General features: G+C 37.6%; 1 protein-coding gene and 1 long non-coding RNA gene across 4 annotated transcripts in view; one reads left to right on the top strand and one right to left on the bottom strand.

The window, feature by feature from the left end:
* Nucleotides 1-1,784: 1,784 nt before the first annotated feature.
* The window catches only part of RALGPS2 (Ral GEF with PH domain and SH3 binding motif 2), a 170,058-nt gene continuing 148,071 nt past the window's right edge, over nt 1,785-23,771 (bottom strand). For 2 of the 3 annotated variants that reach the window (XM_029935139.1, XM_029935140.1), the window contains 5 exons: nt 22,195-22,300; nt 19,104-19,196; nt 11,390-11,495; nt 9,108-9,199; nt 1,785-3,053 (listed from right to left, as the gene is read on the bottom strand). In XM_029935139.1, coding sequence (XP_029790999.1) covers nt 3,024-3,053; nt 9,108-9,199; nt 11,390-11,495; nt 19,104-19,196; nt 22,195-22,300 — 427 coding nt within the window. In that variant the 3' untranslated portion in view covers nt 1,785-3,023. Of the gene's footprint in view, nt 3,054-9,107; nt 9,200-10,564; nt 10,703-11,389; nt 11,496-19,103; nt 19,197-22,194; nt 22,301-23,771 lie in introns of all 3 variants that reach the window. The other variant, XM_029935138.1, reaches the window with a different exon arrangement.
* On the top strand, nt 15,264-23,681 carry LOC115288113. The gene is made up of 3 exons (XR_003906813.1): nt 15,264-15,335; nt 22,224-22,359; nt 23,377-23,681. It is a non-coding gene; the product is annotated as an uncharacterized LOC115288113 (long non-coding RNA).

The raw sequence follows: 23,771 nt of genomic DNA, 5'->3' as shown, positions 1-23,771 counted from the left end.
AAGAAAAATAAATACTCAAAATTGTTTGGATCCCTTTTTGTAATGTTTATACAATTAATAGTATTTACATAATGAGGGAAATGCTATAAGAAGGTGTGTTTGATCCGTTCTCTTTCAATTCTTATAGTTTGGAGATCACAGTAAAAACAATAATACCTCTGGGGGGGGCGGGGAGGACAAAAGTCCAAACCCGCAGGGGGCATGAAACCGAAGCTAGTGCTCTGAAGGTCATTATTGAGGTTACTTCTGCATGAAAAATAAGCTTCTGTGTTCAAATAAACTGTTACATGAGATGTGTCTCAAGTTGTATTCTGCCTAGTATTATATACTACTACACCAGGCCGTATTTATGCCAATATTTATGCTTACTGTAAACTACCTTAAATTTAAATTATAATGGGATTTCTAATGAGTTGTTCTCAGCTAGGAGAGAAAAAAAACTGAGCGTAATATTGATAGAAATCTCAAGCTTTTGAGTCACTAGTTTACTAATTTATTAAGTATAGACTTAATAAGAGGAAAACAATTTCATCTTCCTACTAACAAACTACCTAAATATTTAATTATGTTTTGGTGATCTATTTTCTTTGTTTGAATTGTTACATCATTTGGTGAATTACAGATAAAAAATTCACCTATGCTATTTTAATTCACTTTTTTCACTGGTTTTCATTTGCTTCAAATGCTAAAATAATCCCCCAAAGCAATGTGTGATCTTTTTGATAGACAGATTTGAAGACAGAAGAACCATGCTCCCTCCACTGCACGGCCCCGTTAAGAGCCGCGCTCAGCCAGAGGCCTCGGTGCTCTACAGGGACCGCTCACCGCATGTGAACACGATGCTTTCTCTGTGCAAGCATCCCTTCCTGTTTATAGAGCTGAAAATATCAAACACATCTTCCAGCTTAGCTTTCTCTTTGGCAAAACTGAGTGATGTCAGGCTCTGACTTCCAGTTGCCTGGATTGGTTAACCTACAATGTACCTACATTAAGCTTATTTATGAGAAAATAATAATAAAAAATCCACAGGGTTTTCATCCACAGTATTTTTAAAAAGCATATACACTGTTAAAAACACTTATTTCTGAAGAGAAATAGACAAATTAAGGAGTTTTTTAAAAATGCAAAACAAAAGAAAGATGTGCAAGGTCTGTAGAGCAATACTGCCGGCTATGCGTGGGGTCTTTCCACGTACCCAACGTGGGTTAAGCTCAGGACGTCATTCACCGAAAAATCATTCAGCACAGGCAACATTTTGTCCTCTCTGGCCCATGTCACTTTCCACAAAGCCAGAAATCATGGTATTTCTAACTGTGCTATAGGAGAAAAATATTTGAACTGTTCATATCTTTTCCCAAAGCTCTTCTACTTTCCTTTGGATAGAATTTTAGCTAATAATTCTGTGGACAATATTTTCTATTTAAGTTTCAAGAGTGAAATATTTATGATTAAAAAGAAGTACAAAATTCTCTAAGAATGTGAATGTGAGAAATTTTATGTGAGGCCCAAAGTATTACAAGTTAACTGGAAGGTACCAGTCAAAAAGCATCTTACCTGAGGCCACCACTAAAGTACAGGGTGGCTCAGCGGAGGGCATCTCACACATGGCCTGTGTTCAAGTGCAATGTTCTGTTAAAGCTCTAAGGCAGCTCACCTTTGGGTTTTTTCTTTTTGCAATTTAACATCTGTTCTGTAAATTAAATGTACTGTTGCATAGAAGAGCTCTCACAAAACAGATTGACCGACTACTGATGAAATAATAGTTTCATGGCAGGAACAAACAGTAAGTTTTCAGAAAAGCGTTTTGTAATAAAGGAAAGTTATAGGAGAAGGAAAGTTTTGACACTTAAGATTCCCAGAATCTCAGTCTTTCCCCTTTTTCCCTTATTATTTCGTATGCCTTATAATAAAATACATACACGCATACACATGTGAAAGCTCTTATAAACAAATGTGATCCTGAATCTCCTATTTAACAAAAATAGTGAAAATGAATAATAAAAAAAATAACTGGCATTGTATACATTATACCCTGTAAAAGAAAATATTCGATGAAACAGCAATACATCACCTTGGTGATAAAAATCACCAGTGATTGGTAGAAGGGATAATTCAATTAACTTGAAAAAAATGTAATTATGGTAAAATCTCAGAAAAGTTTAGGTTGGGATTATGGTTTTTTCCTAAGCAGACCTGTGGTCCAACAATGAATTCAAACAGAAGGCTGAACTTTAAACCCAGTTAAAAACAACCATGTTTTCTGGAGCCCACTTGAGAGTGTCTGGAATAGGAACACGCAGCCTTTATGCCTCCTGCAGGAAATGAGGTTCCCCATACAGTACTAAATTTCAGAACTTTAGTGTTAAAAAAAAAATCCCCTCATTCAAAGCAAACCCCACCCCCAATCCCAAACAAACCCTAACAACTCACATTGTGAACATGTCTAATTCCTAAACTCTTGCTGTGGGAAAGCAGTGAGGCTGCAGATCACTGGAAGCCAAAGCGCCCCTGCAGGAAGGAGGCTGCTGGCAGCATCCTCCTCCTCAGGCGGGGTGTCTTCACACCTCAGTTCAAAACCAGCCCCTCACAGAACCCATAAGAAATATGTTCCTCCTTTGTGAAATTTCTAAAAAAGGCGATTCCCCCCTCCAAAATTAGTACAAAGTTAAAAGAAACGCAAGTCAGCTACGATCTGCCCCAAGCACAGCACCGCCGGAAGAGTCGCACGCACTATTTGGTGTTTCCTGGTGGTTTTCCTTTCATTCTTTTAAGGCAGTGGTTTCTGCAGGTCAGTTCGGAGAAAAGAAGCGTGGTCCATGGCAGTTTGTTGTGAAACTCCAATTTGTTCTCTGGGAATATCTCACTTCCTTCCCTGAAAGTACTGCTTTTCTGGTTCGGAAGCCCCGAGGCTGAGACGGAGCCTCCGGGGCCCCTCCCGGCACAGAACTGGGTGTAGCTGGCGCCGCCTCAGCTCCTCGCTCTTACTCAGGGGCAACAGTTCACCTCACTTCTTTCTTAGGCTTTTACTCAAAAGTCATCAAGTTTGTAGGAACCTTAAAAATATAAGCATTACAAAACTGATAGTATTTAAAAGTTGTTTTTCGAAGTATTAACTTTTCTTGTCGCTTTAAGTAGGCCCAAATACCTCTTTAAAAAAGGAATGACAGAAGGTACTGCAATCATTTATGAATAATGAATAAAGTATGCTGAATTTTTTTGAGAAAATCACTGAGTTAATACTCCCTTTCCAAAAAGTTGAAATTGGAACAGGAGAAAGGGTGGCTACGGTGTCTTTCTTGTCTAACACGGGGGCTCAGCAGATGCTTGCTGAGTGAAAAAATGGATCAGAAAAGAAGTACGGCTCAAGCAGGGTGAGACACACAAATGTACTTGTCGTCATCTATTTTCTCATTATGTGTATTCCCACGAATTCCTGCATGCACATTTTAAAATCCAGGTCATTTTATAATGAACATTACAAAGAACTTCTTTGTGAAGTCATCATGAAAATAAGTATGAAAGAGTAAAACTCCTAAGTTACATAAATTCTGATCTGACACTGTGACTCTGAAAAGAAAAATCAATAGGTTATATAATAGTTTGCTGCTTATAGACTGGATGGAATCAAATTTCATTCCTTACAGAAATCAGCAACAAGCCATGAAGTTCACATTTTAGGGAGGAGAAATTCCACAATAATTCTTTGAAATAGGAAAATATACTGTTTCTAAAGATCAGTTGATGAGTCCTCTAGTCAAGGACTAAAGAGGGTGTTGTCATGTTAAAATACATTCTTAACTGTTTCTATCAGTTTTCTTAAGCTGTGCTGGGAGAGATACTCCTAATTCAGTGGTCATTTCTCGGTCCTTTAAAACAGCTCTCACACTTTAGCAATCTTTTCCTTAAAACCTAGGATACTCAAAAAAAAAAAAGGTGGGTGAGTCTCTTACATATGTCATCTTTGGAATGAAAAACATTTTTAACAATACAATTGCAACTGAATTATAAATCAAATACAATACAGGAGCGCTTGGGTGGCTAAGTTGGTTAAGTGTCTGACTCTTGATTTCGGCTCAGGTCATGAACTCACAGTTCATGAGTTAGAGCCCTGCATCGAGCTTTTCGTTGATAGCACAGACCCTGTTTGGGATTCGCTCTCTTTCTCTCTGTCCCTCCCCCCATTTGTGCTGTCTCTATCTCAAAATAAATAAATAAATACATACATACATACATACATACATAAACAAACTTAAAAAATTATAATACAAACGCTCAAAAGTGCTTCAAGTACAAATTCTCAGGTCTGGTAATAAGAAACCAATATTAAGTAAAGCATAAGCTCATTTCTCCTAAGTTCTTAGAATGTGATTTAAGATGTTGTATTTGAGTGAATCAGAGTCTTCTACTAAAAATTTTCAAATTTCACAGCTTCCATTTATACATTTGCTACTACTCTAATTCTTCCAAGTATAGAGACAAATAAATAAAACCTATTTATACAAATTTGGTTGACTTTTTAACCTGGAAGGTCTACTAACATAGTTAAAAGAGAGTGAACCTTTATGTTGGTACACATACAACTTTCTAGATGAATCTTGAAATCTGAGATTTTTTAAAAAATGACACTTAATACCTTAAGCACATTTAAAGAATGTAAGTTGAGTTGCACATAAGCTTAGTCCAGGCAGAAGGAGGTCTGTTTCTTTCATTCTGTCTGAGGCACTAACCTGACAGAGGCAAGAAAAGTTATCTTTGTACTAGGGCATTTCCTGTCCTTAATGGAGGGTGCTAAAAATGATACCAAATACTGCTCTTAGATTTTCCTATAAAAATCTAAAATGAAAACTCTATGAGAACAAGGCCTGTTCTAACAATATTTAGCAAGAATGATTCTAAAGGATAGAGGTACTTACTTGTTTGACCGTGTGCAGGTCACTTAGCATGTCTGAGACTTAGTTTCTTCTTTTATCAAAAAAGGGGTAATAACTTAGGCCCCGAAAGCACAGAGTGAAAAATACTTTTATAAATGATGCAAACTTGTACAGTGTATTATATTATTCAAAATTAGCTACAGATAACACTTCTGAATTTTGGCACCTTAAGTCAATAGTCTTCAAATAAACTCAACTAAAAACTCGTGTACAAAATTCTACACATATTTCCATAACTGTAGCTATGTTTACTTCAGGTCTGCTCCACCAATTCATGGTTCAACGTTACATGTGGAGCAGGGTTTGGAAAAAAACACGTGGCTTCATTTTCCTTTGCAGCTAAAGTCTCTGAATTAGACCATCTTTGTTTCAGTAAAATAAAAACAAAATTATCAGGTGTTTTTGGGTTTCATTGCAACCATAGGAACCGCATCAAATCAACAATAAAGAGGAATCAGAATAATTTTTATTCAAGTGCGATGTAAATTCTACCCTTTCTGGCACTAAATTTCTTTGCCTCTCACTATATTCTACCAACATTGCCTCATTCGCCTATTTTGAACGTGGTAAGCTCATTCCAGTTTCAGAAATTGAACTTTCTGTTCCCTCTACCAGACCTCTGTTCCCCTTAATCTTTACATGGCTGCTCCTTCTTGTCATTCATGTCAATGTCTTCAGGGATATCTTTGTGCTTACTCATTTCTTTACTAATTTTTTAAAATGTTTATTTATATTTGGGAGAGAAAGACCGAGTGTGAGTGGTGGAGAGGCAGAGAAAGGGGGAGACACAGAATGTGAAGCAGGCTCCAGGCTCTGAGCTGTCAGCATGGAGCCTGATGGGAGGTTCGAACTCATGAACCGCTAGATCATGACCTGAGCTGAAGTCGGATGCTTAACTGACTGAGCTACCCAAGGTGCCCCTCACTCTTATTTAAACTTATGTCTAAATATAGCATCCCTTCTTGATAAAAACTCTTGAGAAAGTAGGGATAGAAGGAACATACCCTCAAGATCATAAAGGCCATATACAAAAGACCCACAGCTAATATTGTCCTCAGTGAGGAAAAACTGAGAGCCTTCCCCCTAAGGTCAGGAACATGACAAAGATGTCCACTCTCGTTGCTGTTATTCAACATAGTGTTGGAATTCCTAGCCTCAGCAATCAGACAATACAAAGAAATAAAAAGCATGCAAATCAGAAAGGAGGAAGTCAAACTTTCACTCTTCACAGATGATGTGATATTCTATGTGGAAAACCCAAAAGATTCTACCAAAAAAACTGCTAGAACTGATACATGAATTCAGCAAAGTCACAGAATACAAAAATCAATGTATGGAAATTAGTTGCATTTCTATATACCAATAATGAAGTAGCAGAAAGAGAAATCAAGGACTTGATCTCATTCACAATTGTACCAAAAGCCATAAAACACCTAGGAATAAGCCTAACTGAAAAGGTGAAAAATCTATACACTGAAAATGATAGAAAACTTATGAAAGAAACTGAAGACACAATAAAGTGAAAAAACATCCCACGCTCACAGACTGGAAGAATAAATATTGTTAAAATGTCAGTGCTACCCAAAACAATCCATATATTCAATGCAAGCATCCCTATCAAAATAATAGCTTTCTTCACAGAGCTAGAACAAACAACTGTAAAAGTTGTATGGACCAGAGAAAAGACCCTATTCTGAATAGCCAAAGTAATCCTGAAAAAGAAAATCGAAGCTGGAGGTATCACAATCCCGGATTTTAAGCTGTATTACAAAGCTGTCATTATCAAGACAGTATGGTACTGGCACAACAACAGACACACAGATCAGTGGAACAGAACAGAGATCTCAGAAATGGAACCACAAACATATGGCCAACTCATCTTTGACAAAGCAGGAAAGAATATTCAATGGAAAGACAGTTTCTTCAGCAAATGATGTTGGGAAAACTGGGCCACTTTCTTACACCATACACAAAAATAAACTCCAAATGGATGAAGGACCTAAATGTAAGACAGGAAGCCATAAAAATCCTAGAGGAGAAAACAGGCAACAATCTCTTTCACCTAGGTCACAGCAACTTCTTACTTGTTATGTCTCCAGAGGCAAGGGAAACAAAAGCAAAAATGAACTACTGGGACCTCATCAAGATAAAAACCTTCTGCAGAACAAAGGAAACAGCTGACAAAATTAAAAGGCAACAGACAGAATTGGAGATGATATTTGCAAATGACATATCAGATAAAGGTTAGTATTCAAAACCTAAGAACTTACCAAACTCGACATGCAAAAAACAAATAATCCAGTGAAGAAACAGGCAAAAAACATGAATAGAACTTTGCAAAGAAGACATCCAGATGACCAAGAGACACATGAAAAGATGCTTAACATCACTCATCATCAGGAAAATTAGAAAACCACAGTGAGAAACCACCTCACACCTGTCAGAATGGCTAAAACTAATACGTCAGGGGGGCACCTGGGTGGCTCAGTTGGTTGAGTGTCTGACTTCGGCTCAGGTCATAATCTCACGGTTTGTGAGTTTGAGCCCCATGTCAGGCTCTGTGTTGACAGCTCAGATCTAGAGTCTGCTTCAGATTCTGTGTCTCCCTCTCTCTGACCCTGCCCTGCTCAGTCTGTCTTGCTCTCTTTTAAAAATAAATAGAAATTTAAAAAACAACAACTACTCAGGGGGCACCTGTATGACTGGTTAAGCTTTCCATTACTGCTTAGGTGATGCTCTCATGGTTTGTGAGTTCGAGCCCCACGTCAGGATCTGTGCTAATAGCTCAGAGCCTGGAGCCTGCTTTGGATTCTGTGTCTCCCTTGCTCTCTGCTCCTTCCCAGCACTCTCTCTCTCTCTCGCTCAAAAATAAACAAACATTAAAAAAATAAATAAATAAAATTAACAACTCAGGCAACAACAGGCATTAGCAAGGATGTGGAAAGAGAGGAACCTTTTTGCACTGTGGGAATGCAAACTGGTGCAGCCACTCTGGAAAACAGTATGGATGTTCTTCAAAAAATTAAAAATAGAACTATCCTCCAACCCAGAAATTGTACTACTAGGTATTTATCTAAAGAATATAGGACTGCTGATTCAAAGGGACACATGCACCCCAATGTTTACAGCAGTACTGTCGACAATAGCCAAAGTATGGAAAGAGCCAAAATGTCCACTGACTAATGAATGGATAAAGATGTGGTATGTATATATATTCAAAAAGAACGAAATCTTGCCATTTGCAACAATGTGGATGGAACTAGGATGTATTACGCTAAGCGAAATTAGTCAGAGAAAGCATATCTCATATGTGTCATTTAAGAAACAAAACAGATGAACATAGGGGAAGGGAAGCAAACATAAGTTAGAAACAGGGAGACAAACCCTAAGACAAACCATAACAGGGAGACAAACAAACTTTGTTCTCTCTTAAATACAGAGAACAAAGAGGGTTACTGGCAGGGTGTTGGGTGCAGGGATGAGGTAAATGGGTGATGTGTGTCAAGAGGGCACTTGTTGGGATGAGCACTGGGTGTTACAGGGAAGCCATGAGCCACTAAATTCTATTCCTGAAATCAGTATTACACTGTATGTGAACTTGGATTTAAATAAAAAAAGCAATCAAATGAATAATATTAGGATTTAATAAAAAAAAAAGTTGTGTCAACTCTCAACTCTCCATATCAGATAATTCTATTTTTTCAATATAGTTTGTATAGTTCTATATGTAGTTTTCAGCATTTCAAATTTTATTTGTTCATTTTTTGGTACATTTTTAAAGTTTATTTTATTTTGAGAGAGAGTACAGTGAAAAGAGAAATGGTCAGAAAGAGAGAAGAGAGAGAATCCTGAACAGGCTCTGCATGGTAGGCACAGAGCCCAACCTGGGTTTGATCTCACGATTCATGAGATCATGACCTGAGCCGAAATCAAGAGTCAGATGCTTAACCGACTGAGCCACTCAGGCAGGCATCCCCCTTTGTTCACTTTTTATTGGCCATCTCCTCACTAAAATGTGGACTTCCTATCTGTTGACCACTGACCATAAGAACATGAATAAAAACAATGCTGTTTTCCCTCTTCATTCATAAAACTGGTCTACTTACTTCCCCTTTGGAACTTGTTAAACATAGGCCCACGTTGGGGCCACCATGAGGATGGAGGCAGGGGGCTCACCTGCTGTCTGTCGCTCTGGCAGGCTGCACTCAAGTGCTTGAACCACAGCATCGCGTTCATTCTGTTGCCAGCTTGAAACTTGTAGGAATTGCCTAAAATTACCAAAAACAAGGGGGAAAATAGCAAAATTTTAAGGACTCTGACATAAATAATTCAGGCCAGATACCAAAGAGCAAACTAAAACATATCTAGAATTGTCAGTCTCAGAATTCAGTGCCTTTAATACCTGGTTTTCTGATACAAATAAAAAGAAGAGTTCTCTATGCTACGTTCACATTATTCCAAAAACCATCATTTTGCTTTTTATGAATTGGCAGAGAAGTATTTTTCTTTTTTGTCTCCTTAACTGCTCTTTAAAGTGCACCTAAATAAAAGAATTGTTTGGTTCCTCTAGATTTCTGTGTGTGACAGAGAGTAAAGAATATGTTAACATTAAGTTTTTATAGGCAAAATTATTTAGCATGTTTGACACTTAAACATCAGGTATTTAATGTGATTAGGGAATAGTTACCTAACGTCAATGTCAAGTATTCTCTTAGTTTTCTGTTATAGTTGCCAACATTATTACAGATTTCTGGGTCTACCAAGGGCTTGCTGGGAAAATCTGAAAAGCCATGTTTTCCTCTTTTAGAAAATTAGAAATTCATCCATGTTGTGTATATTCAGAACTAATGTTGACTAATTCAAGACTGACACATAATAAATACATCTTATATGATCGTATGTATTAAGGTAATAAACTGAATAAAAGGACTCAGGTACTGAAGGCTGCTCTAAGTTGAGCTTTATTCTCTTTTTTTCATTGACCTAAGTAAGTTCTTTTTATTTCCCAGTTCATGCTGAATTCTGCTCTTTCCTTTATAATTGAATTTGATGGCCTAAGAGCTTGACTTTTATTTAGCCATGATAGAGCTTGCCTTTGAGACTTGAACACTCAAAGGACTTTATCACTTTCAGAAGCAACAGTTTTTCTTCACCAAATGTTTAATGTTAAATAATGCTGTTTTACTTGCTGAACTCTGGTGCAGATATTAGATCAATCTGAATAGAAGGCATATCTACAATTAAGCTGGTCATAGCTGTCATTTTTCTACTTTCTCTTCTCCCAAAAAAGTCCATTAGTATAGATGTCACAGAAACCTTGGCTACTTGGAAATAGTTCTATCAAGTACACTAAGGGAACTGAAAGAAAATAAAGAATTTGCTAAGTAAACCCAACAAAAATGATCTCCTTAAAATGTAATTTTATGAATAATGTCTTTGGGATTTGGGGAGTGGGGCAGGGACTTTGAATTATGAATGTTGACTAGAGAGTCCTAACTCTATAAATCAATCTATTTCATCTCAAACAAGACATTTTGCTACTATTATTTTTTCTGTATCGAACATATTTGCGGGAGTTTTCACATAAAATACTATAATATCCTAAAAGGAGAATATCTGTTGACATAAAATACATTCGGAAAAAGCAGACATCAGAACGGAATTGCACAGCCAGTAAGGAGGATTCCAGTGGCGGGCTGCTGCAGGGCAAGATCTCCCGGCAGGTGCGCAAGAACTTGCGGTCTGGCTCCCTTGGAGGTGCTCCTCGCCGGCTGCGGTGGTTAGGAAGGAAGCACAGCAGTCATGGCAGGACCTGCCGCCTGTGGTCTCCACTTAGAGACCCACACAGAGTCAGGAGGTGGGATGTGACTCGAATGGGCCCACCATCCAACTTCTCTGATCCACTTACAGAACTCGTATGGTCAACAGCCCATCATTTTATCTGTAATCTCTCTTAACATTGTAAGCAGAGTATTGTTAGTCATACTTATTTGGAAAGTGAAAGGAGTCAAAGAACCAATTAATATAATTAGAAATAATGGAATAAAAGTCATTTAGAGGACAAGCCCTGCCACATTTAAAAGAATAACAATCTCAGAGTACAAATAATGGCGAAATGCATATAATGCAAATCTCTAATATTTTAAAGTAATCATGGCTTATAGATTCTCCAATTCTCTCCCTCCCCCCTCTCCCTGCCTGGTTCTTAGCTCTCTAGGGATTACTTGGGCTTTTAATTTCAAGCTTATGCCCCTGCAGCAAAGAAAATATGCTTACAATAGATACTGATATCTGAAAATACTGGCATCATTACTATACATTATGTGCCAGAAGTATTTCCCAAGACCTAAAACTATACAAACACGTTCCTGATCAAGTATTCCACTTAAACTAGGTTTCGGCCAGCTAAAAGTTATGTGTGCGCAGTACCTTAAACCTGAGTTATTCTAAAGACTCACCTTTCTCAGAGTCAGTCAGCAAGAAGAGATCTGGGTGTTCAGGGTCATCAGCCATCATCACCATCCATCCTACCACCGACACGTTCTTATTTGATGTTGATTTGAACTGAGAGATAAAAAGACAGTTAATGGAAACAAAATTTATGGCTCATCCTAAGCAAAACTTAAAGAGTGAGCCTATTTCCAGTTGCTCTGACTGAGAGAGAAGCTTTGTGACTCCGTGTTGGTTAAGTCTGCTCACAGCCTTTACTCCCTACTAAATTCCATTTAGACATGTCCTCTTCAGGTAGTCTCCTACTTTCCAGATCCTTCCTAGCTTCAATTCTTCATCATAATGTAACTGTCCCAGTCTCAATAACCAAAAAGCATGATCTTTTGCTGGGTTTGGTAAGTTCATCTATGTTGTTTTTTTCTGTTCCTTACTATGTTGCCCCTCACCCCTTGCTCATTGGAAACACACCTGCATTTTAATCAAGGTGTTATCTTTTCTCACCCAGCTTTACGGAGAAGTAACTGAAACACAGCGCTGTGCCAGTTTAACGTGTACAATGTAATAGGGGTGTTCTCTTAAACTTGATGATTTACAAAGGCAGCAGTGCTATCAGACAATTAATATATTCTTACTTGTATTTCTCAAAAAAAGGTATTCTTGGTATGCTTGTTGCTTTTCTATTTTTTTAAAAAGTTATGCATAAAATGAAATAAATAATAAAGGGCTGTTATAAAAGAAAAGAAAATTAGGTTAATCTCCTTCATGAACATAGATGAAAAAATATTAATTACTGGTGTATAAAAAAGCTGATATATGATGACCAAACTGGATTTATCTGAGGAATGTGAGGTTGGTTTAATGTTAGAAACCAACTAAATTGGGTTTATTTTAAGGAAATAAGATTAGTTCAACTTGAGAAAGAATTTTTTTTAATTTATAGAAAAATTATTAAAATAAATCACCATGTTAACAGATTAAAAAAGAAAAAATATGCTCAACTCAGTTGATGCAAAATAAAAGCATATGGTAAGAGAGAATGCATGTTTGTGATAGACTAGGAGGAATAGAGGGGAACTTTATAACTCAATGAAGAGTATCCACCAAGCAAACAAACAAAACCTACATAAAACCCAAACCAAAACAAAGCAGGCAAGAAAAAAATCCCTAAATCAAAACCCTGCAATACATACACTCAAGGGTAAAATTCTAAAAACATCTCAAAATCAGTATCAAGACACGGACGCCCACCATGGCTACTTCTACTCAACATACAATTTGAAGAGCTAGTCAGCTTAATATGACAACAAAAAGGAAATAAAAGGTATAAGAGTAAGGAAGAAAATAAAACTGCCATTATTCACAGTTGACCATATTAACACATAAAATACACTCAAATCTACCAAATCAATAAAAGCATGATTCTCAAGAATGGTTGGAAAAGATCAGCATGAAAGTCAACTGTAATTCTGTACACTAGAAATATAATAGTCATTTATAAAAAGGGTACCTAGCACTGTATGTAACAAAGCATACAGGAAAGCATAACAGTTCAAAGGTATTCAAGAAGTCATAAATCAATTAAGAAATACCATGAGATGAAGAAAAAGGTGTGATCTATATAGATATCAATTCTCCCTGAAATGATCTATAGATTCAGTGCCATTTCAATAAAAATTTCAATAGTGTTTTACATGGAACTTGATAAGCTGATTCTAAAATTTATATGCAAGATCGAAGGAGCAGAAATAACCAATATTCTCCTGAGAACAATGAGGTAGGACCTGCCCTGATAAACACTCATAAAGCTACAGTATTTGAGACCATGGGCTACTGGGACAGGGACGGATAGGGCAATGGAAGTTGAAGACCACAATATGGGTAGAGAGATGCAAATTCATGTACAAGAGTGGGCTCTGCAGATTGGTGAAGAAGAATGACTGTTCAATAAATGATGCCAGGGAAACTGGTTACCCATGCAGAAAAATCATGAAGACGAATGCCTATTTCATATCGCATCTCTTTCTCTCCCTCTCTCCGTCCCTCGTGTGGGTGTGTGCACATGTGCACACGTCTCTGACTCCAGGCAGATCAATGATTTTACCACAAAATGCAAAACTAAATCAGCAGAAAACATAGGAGAGTATCTTAATGAACTCAGGTTAGAGAAGAATTTTTAATTTTTAAAACAGGACTCAGAAAGTACTACCCATAAAAGGAAAGATAAATTTTATTATCTTAAAATTAAGAACTATTCACTAAAAGACATCACAAAGTTTGAAAAAACAAGTCAAACAAACTGGAAGAAGATATTTGCAACACATAACTACTAATAAATCAGTATCCAGAATATATAAAACACGTTTACCAATTCGTTAGAAAATGTATCACTTAATAGGCAAAATATTTACCCAGATATTCTGCACAAGACACATGAATGACCAATAAACATGAAAAAAATTTCAAACTCATTAAGCAACCAGGGGTATATAAATTACAATCATGATGTGCCACTTCATATTTACTAGATTAGCCAAAATTTAAAAGCCTGACAATGACAAGTATGGTGATGATGTGTAACAATGAGGAGCCTCAACCTCTCTATGCTACTGGTGAGTGTGTAAAGCCATTTGGCATTTTCTTGTAAAGCTGAACATTTGCATTTCTAGAGAATATATGCACAAAAATATTCACGGTGGCACTGCTAGATAACAGCAAAAAACTGGAAACAATCCAAATATTTATCAACAGTAGAATGATGAATACATTACATGGATTCATATTATTCAATTGTGGAAAGAAACAAGTGACAGCTGTATGCATCAACAGGGATGAACCTCAACAGTATAGTACTAAGCAAAAAAGGTAGCGCTTCAGACTATATATGTGAATCCATTCAGGTATAGTTAAAAGAGTGAAGCAATGTGTTAAGGAAATCTATATGGTAAAAAAACAAAGAACAATAATTAATATAAATTCAGGACAGTGACAGGCTGGAAGGAAGAACATGCTCTCTGGGAAGATGTGGATGGTTTCACTAAGACTTTCTGTTATGCTGGGTGGAGAGTTCTAAAGCCTTTCATTTTAGTAATCTTTAATACGCATCACATATCTTCTTTTGTATATGTTTCACAATTTTAAAGTAATGGGAAAAAGTACATTACTTGTGACAACATGGGTGCTATAAAAATGAAAGCTACTCTGCCCCTCCCCTGCTCACACTCTGTCTCTCTCTCTCTCAAAAAAATAAAATAAAATAAACATTAAAAAAAGAAAATCACCATAAAAAAATGAAAGCTAATTACAAAGTTTTGATACTATCAAGAATGAAATTGGCAATACTCCAGAACTGCTGATGGCTAATTAATTTATGTTAAAGCAGATAGCATGATTTTCCAATGTTCTTTTCCTAACCCTGAAAAAAAAAAAAGAAAAGAAAAGTAACTCAAGCAATAGAAGTCTCTTTGTATAGAGGGCCAAAGCATATGGGGAGAACAAGTGCCCCTTGACCACCACATAAATCCCATCCCACTTCCCAAAATTTATCACCGTTTCAGGTGAGCCCTCTGGACCCTTCTCAATTTACACCAAAGATTCTATTCTATTTTTTTTAATGTTTATTTATTTATTTATTAGGTTTTTTTTTTTAAATTTATTATTGAGAGACATAGAGAGCTAGTGCAAGCAGGGGAGGGTCAGAGAGAGAGGAAGATACAGAATCTGAAGCAGGCTCCAGGCTCTGAGCTGTCAGCACAGAGTCCAACAATGCGGGTCTTAACTCACAAGTGGTGAGATCATAACCTGAGCCAAAGTCAGACCCTTAACCCAATGAGCCATCCAGGCACCCCACCAAAGACTTTTTCTTGATGTTTTTGGGTTTTCATATATAGCAGACCCTTGAACAACACAGGCTCGAACTGCACAGGTCCACTTACATGCAGTTTGTGGATAAATGTAGTAAGTGTATTTTTTTCTTATGATTTTATGAACATTTCCCCCAGCTTCCTTTATTGTAAGAAAACATCATGTAACACATACAATATACAAAATATGTCAGTAAGTTCTTTACGTTAGTGGTAAAGCTGTTGATCAAGAGCAGGCTATTGGGAGTTAATTTTTGGGGAGCTGGATTTTCAACTGCACGGGGGTAGGAGGGAGCCGGGGTAGGTGTTCTAGTGTATGTGCTGCCGAAGCAAGCACTGGGGGTCAGGTGTTCTAACCTAGCTGTTCAAAGGTCATCTGCACTAAGGGGGCTCACGTATACTCTGACTTGTGGTTTTCACTTGTCAATACTTCCTTAGTGATAAGTATTTTGAGAGTTTATAAAGATTTCTGCTATTATAAACAGCATGGGAATATTCTTCTACAATTATCCTTGTGCACGTGTTCAAGGGTTTTCACAGGCCAGATTCACAGATAAGGAAATCGCTGGTTATAATTAAGTTAAATACTGACCAGGCCTTCCTACCACAAAAACAAAACCAATTTAAATTTCTGCAAATAGCAGTCTGTGTTTCCCTGACCATGCCCAATGCTATATTATCACTCTTTAAACTTTTGGCCTAAAAGTAAAAAAGGGCATCTTCTTTAATGTGCATTTTTGATAGCTAATGAGGTCGATCATCCTTTCATGTTTATTAGCCACTTGTATTTCATCTTCTATTTATCTCCTCTTTCCCCTTTTCTCTCCTCCTGTTTTATTCTCAAGTGAATTGTACAAGGTCTTTAGTTTTGTTACAGAGTTCTTTTCAGTGCAGTCTTGGTTTTTAAAAATTAACTCACTGAATAATGTTCTTTCTGTACTATACAGAGAGAGGTTCAAACGTATCTGCAGAAATTTTTTTTTTACAATGAATAAAATTTCCTTAAAAATATTTTTACAGTGAATGTTTTCATTTGAAAACATCCAAAAATATAGACATAATAGGAGTCCTCTTCTCTCTCCCTAGTTATTCTACCCTGCCAAGCCTATTCTGTTCCTCACAGGAAAAAAAATGTATAGAGAGTAATAAAATATAGGTTTGTAGGCTTCCAGATTTCTTCCCTCACCATTTACAGACATATTTTCATTAGTAATTTTTCCCCCTCCTGCTTTTAATTTTGAAAGGTTGAAACTACAGAGAGGTTGAAAAAATGCCAGTTACATTTTGTGCATTTGTTTGATCTCTTTGACCTACAGACATCGTAACATTGAGTCCTAAATATTTCAGCATGTATAGTCCAAGAATGTATTTCCATATAACCACAATGCAAGTATCTAAGAAATTTAACAGACACATCATTTATAAAGTTCATATTTAAATTTCTTCCACTGTCCCAATTACAACCTTTGTAGTGAAAAAAACAAAACAAAACAAAATCACCTCCAGGATTCAATGAAAGCACAAAACACACTGCATTTATCTCTCAGACTCTTCAGTCTCTTTTACCCTGTAACAGTCCTCTTGCCCTTCCCCCTCCATCTACCAAATTCTCCAACTACCAAGCCAGTTGTCTTATAAAATGTCCCACAATGTGGATTTGATTTTTTCATGATTAGACTCAGGTTAAATTTTTGGCAAGAATACTACAAAGGTGGTGCTGTGCTTACAGAATAGATTTTAATCCTTTATCTGCTGCTTATATATAGCCAATATTTTCTTCCAATTCCTATTTTAAATTTTTTGAAAATGGCTTTAAAAAGTTTTTTCTTCACTGTTTTTAGTCCTGTGCCACATCTCTTCTAAAGTTGATAGTAAAATATAAACATGACCCTGTCTCTATATCCTCTACATTGTTAATATCTTCTTTAACCTTAACATTTTTAATTTAAAAAGATTAGGGGACCATGGGAAAATGACAGGGGAGGAATAGAGTTGGGGAGAGGGAGGGAGGCAAATCATGAGAGACCTTTGAATCCTGAGAACAAACTGAGGGCTGAAGAGGGAGCGGGGGATGGGGAAGGGGGGTGATGTTCATGGGGAGGGGCACTTGTGGGGAAGAGCACTGGGTATTATATGGAAACCGACGTGGTAATAAACTATTAATAAAAATAAAAAAATTTTTAAAAAGATTAGGAATATAGTCCACTTCCTAGGTGCTCAATTTGGTTTTCTCAGAGGCCACTAGGCTCTAATTTCATCTGGCTTCTTCCTAATCAAAGTTAGGAAAAGACAAAAAACATTTAATTTTGAACAGCTACTTTATAATCATCAACTAAGTAAAACTGAGGCAAGCATCTCCTAGTGGCTATGTGAAGAGTTAACTACATCTGAGGATAAAGGATTTAATTTAGCTGCAGCAACCTTTTTTCCTCCCTTTGAGGACAGCAGTATTAATTAGAAGCAATTACTCTGCAAAATGTTCCAGCGGAACGAGCCTATGTAACTGGCGGGTAAATGAGCAGTAGTCCCTTTGACCAGAATACAAAAAATAGTCCTTTACTTCAATGTGAGGACCATATGTAAATAACTGTAAGATAATAGTGGGCAAAAAAGCTAGAACTTCAGAATTTATGATTCCATTCGGGCATAGTTAAAAAAAATGACGCAATATTGTTTAAGAAAACAAGTACAGTAAACCCAAGGCAGAGCAGGGCACTGATTAACACGAAACGCAGGACACTGACAGGTGTGGGTCTGGCTAATAAGGAAAGAAGGTGATCATGCACTTACATCATTCATTTACACCCAAAATGTCCTCTTCTATACCACTGGTTTGATTGTAAAACTAAAAGAATAAAGAAGAGCTTCTCTGCATTATGCAATGTCACTGGGTAATTTATATGTAGTAAAAGGACGTGATTTTTTTGGTGGCTTACCTCTCCTCAGTGTGGTAAACCACTTAATTTTCCCACAAAATACAAGACTTAGGAATACAATTCTCCTTAAGGGGATTTTACTAATGCAACATGGAAAATTTCTTCCTTTGAAAGAGTGTATCACTAGCATATAAAAACAAAACAGCATGCAAAAAAGATTTATAGCAAGACTTTACATTTGGAGAGAAGAGAACTGAGAGGATTCTAAGTAACATGCAGTACAAGAAAGTGGACTGTAGTGAGCACAGGGACCACTGTCCCTCTTCACTGCTGGGAACAGTCACTCCATCACAGATTGAGGTGGAAAGAGCATTAGATGATGGTCCCGATTCTTCACATTTTATATTATGAACTGAGATTCTAAAGGAATAATTTTCAAATATCTTCTATATAAGAAACCCAGGCATGGGAAGGTACTGATGCCAAGACAGACATTGGTAATGTGCACTTTTAATCTTTCAATGGAAAAACAGCATTCAAAAAAAGAAACTTCTAAATACAGAAGTTATTCCAAGACTTTCTTTGGAATGGTATTCCTAAATAAAATCATTCTACCACACCACTCACACAAGACACAGATGGAAGAACTTCCAGATTAGAATATGGGAGAGACCCAACTTGGGGCGCCTGGGTGGCTCAGTCGGTTGAACGTCCAGTTTCGGCTCAGGTCATGATCTCGCAGTTTGTGGGTTTGAGCCCCACATCAGGCTCTGTGCCGACAGCTCAGAGCCTGGAGCCTGCTTCAGATTCTGTGTCTCCCTTTCTCTCTGACCCTCCTCTGCTCATGCTGTCTCTCTCTCTCAAAAATAAATAAAACATTAAAAATAATTTAAAACCCATCTTGCCACATTCCATTAGGACTACTTTCTTTACAATCATGAAGAGAAGGTAGAACTCTGCTAACAGTTTAGAGGAGGAATACTTACATGTTTTCTTTCTGTAGCTTTGAGAGATTTGGCAGCATAGTAAAAAAGTTGTGTCCCACACAAAGCTGCCCAATACTTGGTCCATGATGCTACCTGCAAAGACAAACACATGAATATACCACTACCGGCTTCTCAGTTTCTTTACTTTCTTAGTGCTGATGACCAACAGCTCCACCTCACTCCAGCCACCTTGGCCGAATCTTAGAGCTGAATCACTTCTGAAGTCTTTATCTTCAACACTCCTGTCACTTTCACTGAATATACTCTACTACTACTTTCTTGTTTGTGTGTTTATTAAGATAGAAAGAATGCAAGCGGGGAAGGGCAGAGAGGGACAGAGGATCCAAAGCAGGCCCAGCGCTGACAGGCCTACAGCAGTGAGCCTGATGAGGGCGCCAACTCATGAACCGCGAGATCATGACCTGAGCTGAAGTTGGACGCTTAACTGACTGAGCCACCAGGCGCCCCACTACTACTTAGGTTTCATAAAAAATCATACCACTTTTTACCACTATCTAGCGTTGCCACTGCCTCCCCATCCCGTCCTCTCCTTCCCACTTCTTCATATGCAGCCAGTACCACACAGTCCAGCACTATATCCATTTCCTTCCAAATACTTGCATCTACGATCCCCTCTCCTGATATAGCCCTAGCCCTATTTAAGTCTAACCATCTGATTACTTGGCACATTATAACCGAGTATTGCTGAAGAAATCACATAATTGTGCCAACTTATAAAATCTCAAATAGAAATCGATAGCACTTCACTTTTACCCAATCAAGTCATTACACTCTTTCTCTTGGGACACAACCATTTCATTCCTTCTCTTCAAAACTGTAGTACTCCCCCCTCTCACGGCAGCACTGCACACTGCCCAGAGGAAACTAGCTGAAATCTAGTGAGGACTCCTCATCTTCCCAGGCCAATCCTGTCTAACCACCTGTTTGAAGACCCACACACTCAGCCCTTCTTCCTCTTACAACAGATTAGTGAACACTACTTCTATCAAAGGAGAAACTCCTCTCTTTCCACACCCTAGCTTCCTACTCTTACCTCAGGAAATCTGCTTTTGTAATTCACTCCCTCTCCACTGTACTTTGATTTCTCTCCCTCTTAACAGCATACTCGCCTTTGAAAATCCTTCCACTGCCCCATTCCCCGCCCCACCAGATAGCACCCAAGTTCTGTGCTCCTGTGACTTCTTGCAAGGTGTCTCTAATTCCTGACTCTACTTCTATCTTGCCTATTTTCTCAACTTACTTTCAGTTAGGCTGGTGCTGTCAAGGTCACTAATCATTGACATTTTATCAAAGCCTCTGTTCTTTTTTTTCTTTTTAAAAATTTTAAGCTTATTTATTTTGAGAGAGACTCGAACAGCATGAGTGAGGGAAGGGCAGCAAGAGAGGGAGAGAGAGAATCCCAAGGAGGCTCTGCACTGCCAGTACAGAAGAGCCCAATGCGGGTTCGAGCCCACAAAGCTGTGAGATCATGACCCGAGCCGAAACTAAGAGGCGAATGCTTAACTGACCGAGCCACCCAGGCTCCCCTAAAGCCTCTGTTCTTGTCACAGTCAACCTCTTAGCATTCCTTGACTACTGTAACTGCTGCGCTTCTCTGATAACAGTACCTCCGTTCTCCTCTCTGCTCTTCTCAGAGCAGACCTCTCCATGCTACAGAGTTCTGTCCCCAGCCCTCTTTTCTTTCCCAGCTATACTTTCTTCATAGATAATCGGTCTCTTCTGGTCCCCATACTTCAAATACCATCAGTATGCTAACAAGTCCCAAATCTCTATCTCTGGCCACCACCTCTCTGCTGAACTTTCGAACTGTACTTTTTAGAGCCAAACTGACATTTCCACTTAAATAGATAACATGAACTTAGCCAAGACGGACCAACCCCCTCTTGGAAAAAACTTTCCCTATTTCAATAAACGTCCCCAACACCCAACCCAGCTCAGCCCCAAACCTTCACTACCACTCTCACACACCGCACCAAATACCTCATCAAGCACCGCGAACCGTTCTCTCCGACTTCGCCTCCTCCACCTTCCATGCCTCAGTCTCATGGGTTTCCTGCCTCCTTGAACTAGAGACCCGCACATGGCTAACTCGCCTTCCTCATTCACATGACAGCTCGGAGGCCTTGCTGGGCTGGTAACTCTCTTCACCCTCTCATTTGCCATCCCATTCCAGGGCTTACTTTCTATCTGTCCTCACTGGGATGTCATCCCAAAAGGCAGGAACTTTGCCTCATCTGGTTTGCTGCTCTATTCCAGCATCTGTGCACAATGGTGTAGTAACACCTCACCCAACACACTACTCCTAGTCAGCTTATTGGCCTACGGCCACTTCCTCACTGGATGTGCCTGAGGTTTACTGTAACACAGGCAGTAAAATCAGACTGCTTCGATGCAAACCATTTTTATGTTTTAAGAAGCCTTCATATCCTCAAAAGTGTCAAGTTTGGATATACATTGAAGTTTTAATTCCAAACTAGAGAAATTATACCATTATTTGACAGAAAAAAATCCTCTTTCTTTCGTATTCAAACTACTTGCTGCTATTGGGGAAGAAGAAACTTCTATGTCACATAAAAAGGTTTTGTGCCATTAAACTTTTATCATTTTTTAAAAATATAACTATGGTTTGGAGGACATTTAATATCTGATTTCGTTTCATGAAGGAAAACAAACGCGCATTACAGAGACTTAAATAAACAAGTTAGGACTGATAAATAAACAAAATTAATTTAATTCCATTTTTTAGGGTTGTTATTCTCTCTTCTTTATTTTTCCTCAACTTATTATTAAAATACTTCATAACAGCATATACTTTCAAGTTTCTCTGAGAAATGGTTTTGTGTAAGAACTACACGAGGGGACTGAGGGAACAGGAGGGCCTTGATGTAAACACCCTAAATGAAGGATTCAACTGAAGTCTAAATTAAGAAACACAGTGAGGCAAATGTGTGTTTTAAATTATTTCAACTGAACTATGTATCTGGTTTTTTTTTCAACTGTCTTCATACTTTTTAGGGCTCTATACATTTGTATAGTTTTAGAGGTGTGTTATAATATAATAAGATCTTACTGTGGGTTTTTTGCCTTCTTTTAACAAAGTTTTTCTTCTGAGAACACCTTGAATAGTAACAGCTCCTGGATATAAATGTACTGCCAAATCTTCTGATTCTGCAGAACTATAACAACGGAATGAAGAAAAGAAAGTGTAAGAGCTTTTGTGTACAGTAGTTACAAAGTAGGTACTTAAATGAGATGTAATTACTCTTAATTTTAAAATTTTGTTACTGTATTCAGAACAAGGATACACTGACAATTATAAAGGTTTACTAATCTGACATTTATAAACTGTCACAAAAAAATCAGGAAGTTATTACATAAAGTCAGCAGATGGTTAAAAACACACACTTTATGACATATTTGAACAAGTATAATTTAGAAAGAGCGATTCACTTCAGTGAAGATTAAACGAAGGATTTAAGACTTTCCTTCTTCTTAACATGCCACATTGCATCACTGCTGTAAACTTTCTCCCCCATTAGAAATTTTAAGTCCTGGCAGGAAAGATGAGGATTCTTTTCGTTAGAAGTATTTAAGCATACAAAACCCTAAATAAAAATAGCAGAAGCTCAAAAAAAGGAGGAAAAGAAAAGGAAAACCCATGCTTAATTTAATTCTAACATAGGTGAGAGAAGTAATACAGGCCATAACAACATATTTAAAAGACTAGTGTACTGCAATACATTTTCATGACATTTAATTGCTGTCGATGTGTGTTTGATTATAGCCTTAGAGCCTAACAGCTTTCTAAGAAAGGAATAACTCCAAAACTCAAGATTTCCTTTTCATATATCTTAAGAAAACCATCACAAAATAACCAAACATTTAAATATCTTTTCCCAATGGGCTTAAGGTCCTATATTTAAAACAAGAATAACTTAATCTGTTATTCTCTGGTGATCTGACAAGATCTGCAGAATTCCTACAAAACAGAAGAACACTGTGAAGTTTGCCAGTTTATCCTTTTATGATTATTTAGGTGTCTTCAAAGTGACTTAAAAACCTAGAGGCCACTAGAAGTTTCATGTTAGAGCTATTATTATTCAGGGAGGTATATATAAAGAAATTAGACACCAAATTGATATAAAGTTCACTTCTGAAGTTGGCTCTTTTGTTATAGTATGAGGTGGCTGATTTCCTATTACCCCTAACCTCCAGTCCCCAATCAATCTAACATTCTCATTTCCTTCCACAGCTAATATGGTGCAGAAAGAGACCTGGTTTTACTACATAAACCACTGAACAAATGGGAGTTGAAATGAACAAATAATTACTGAAATAACTTGTCTAAATCCTGGACCTGCGGTTTATGGAAAAATTTCTTAACAAAGACAAAATGAATGAGAACTTATTAGCAAAGTAAATGCTCTGACAGTAGCCTTTGAATAAGTGGATTTTTGTATTGCTCATCTAGTAACTAGCAGCATTAGAAAGACCTGTGTGGTTACAAGGCTACCAGCTTGGAATTATTTTGCAACTGGCTCAGTGGATCAGCAAGAGAAGTCCAAATTTCTCTCTAGATTAAATCTCAGAAAGAATGTTTTCTGGGTACTTTTTTTAAGTTTATAAACCAATTAGCTGAGAAAGAAC

Source organism: Suricata suricatta, chromosome 3 (genome assembly GCF_006229205.1).
Source record: "Suricata suricatta isolate VVHF042 chromosome 3, meerkat_22Aug2017_6uvM2_HiC, whole genome shotgun sequence".
In the NCBI taxonomy this organism is placed as follows: domain Eukaryota; kingdom Metazoa; phylum Chordata; class Mammalia; order Carnivora; family Herpestidae; genus Suricata; species Suricata suricatta.
This window is presented reverse-complemented; position numbering and strand designations above follow the sequence as displayed.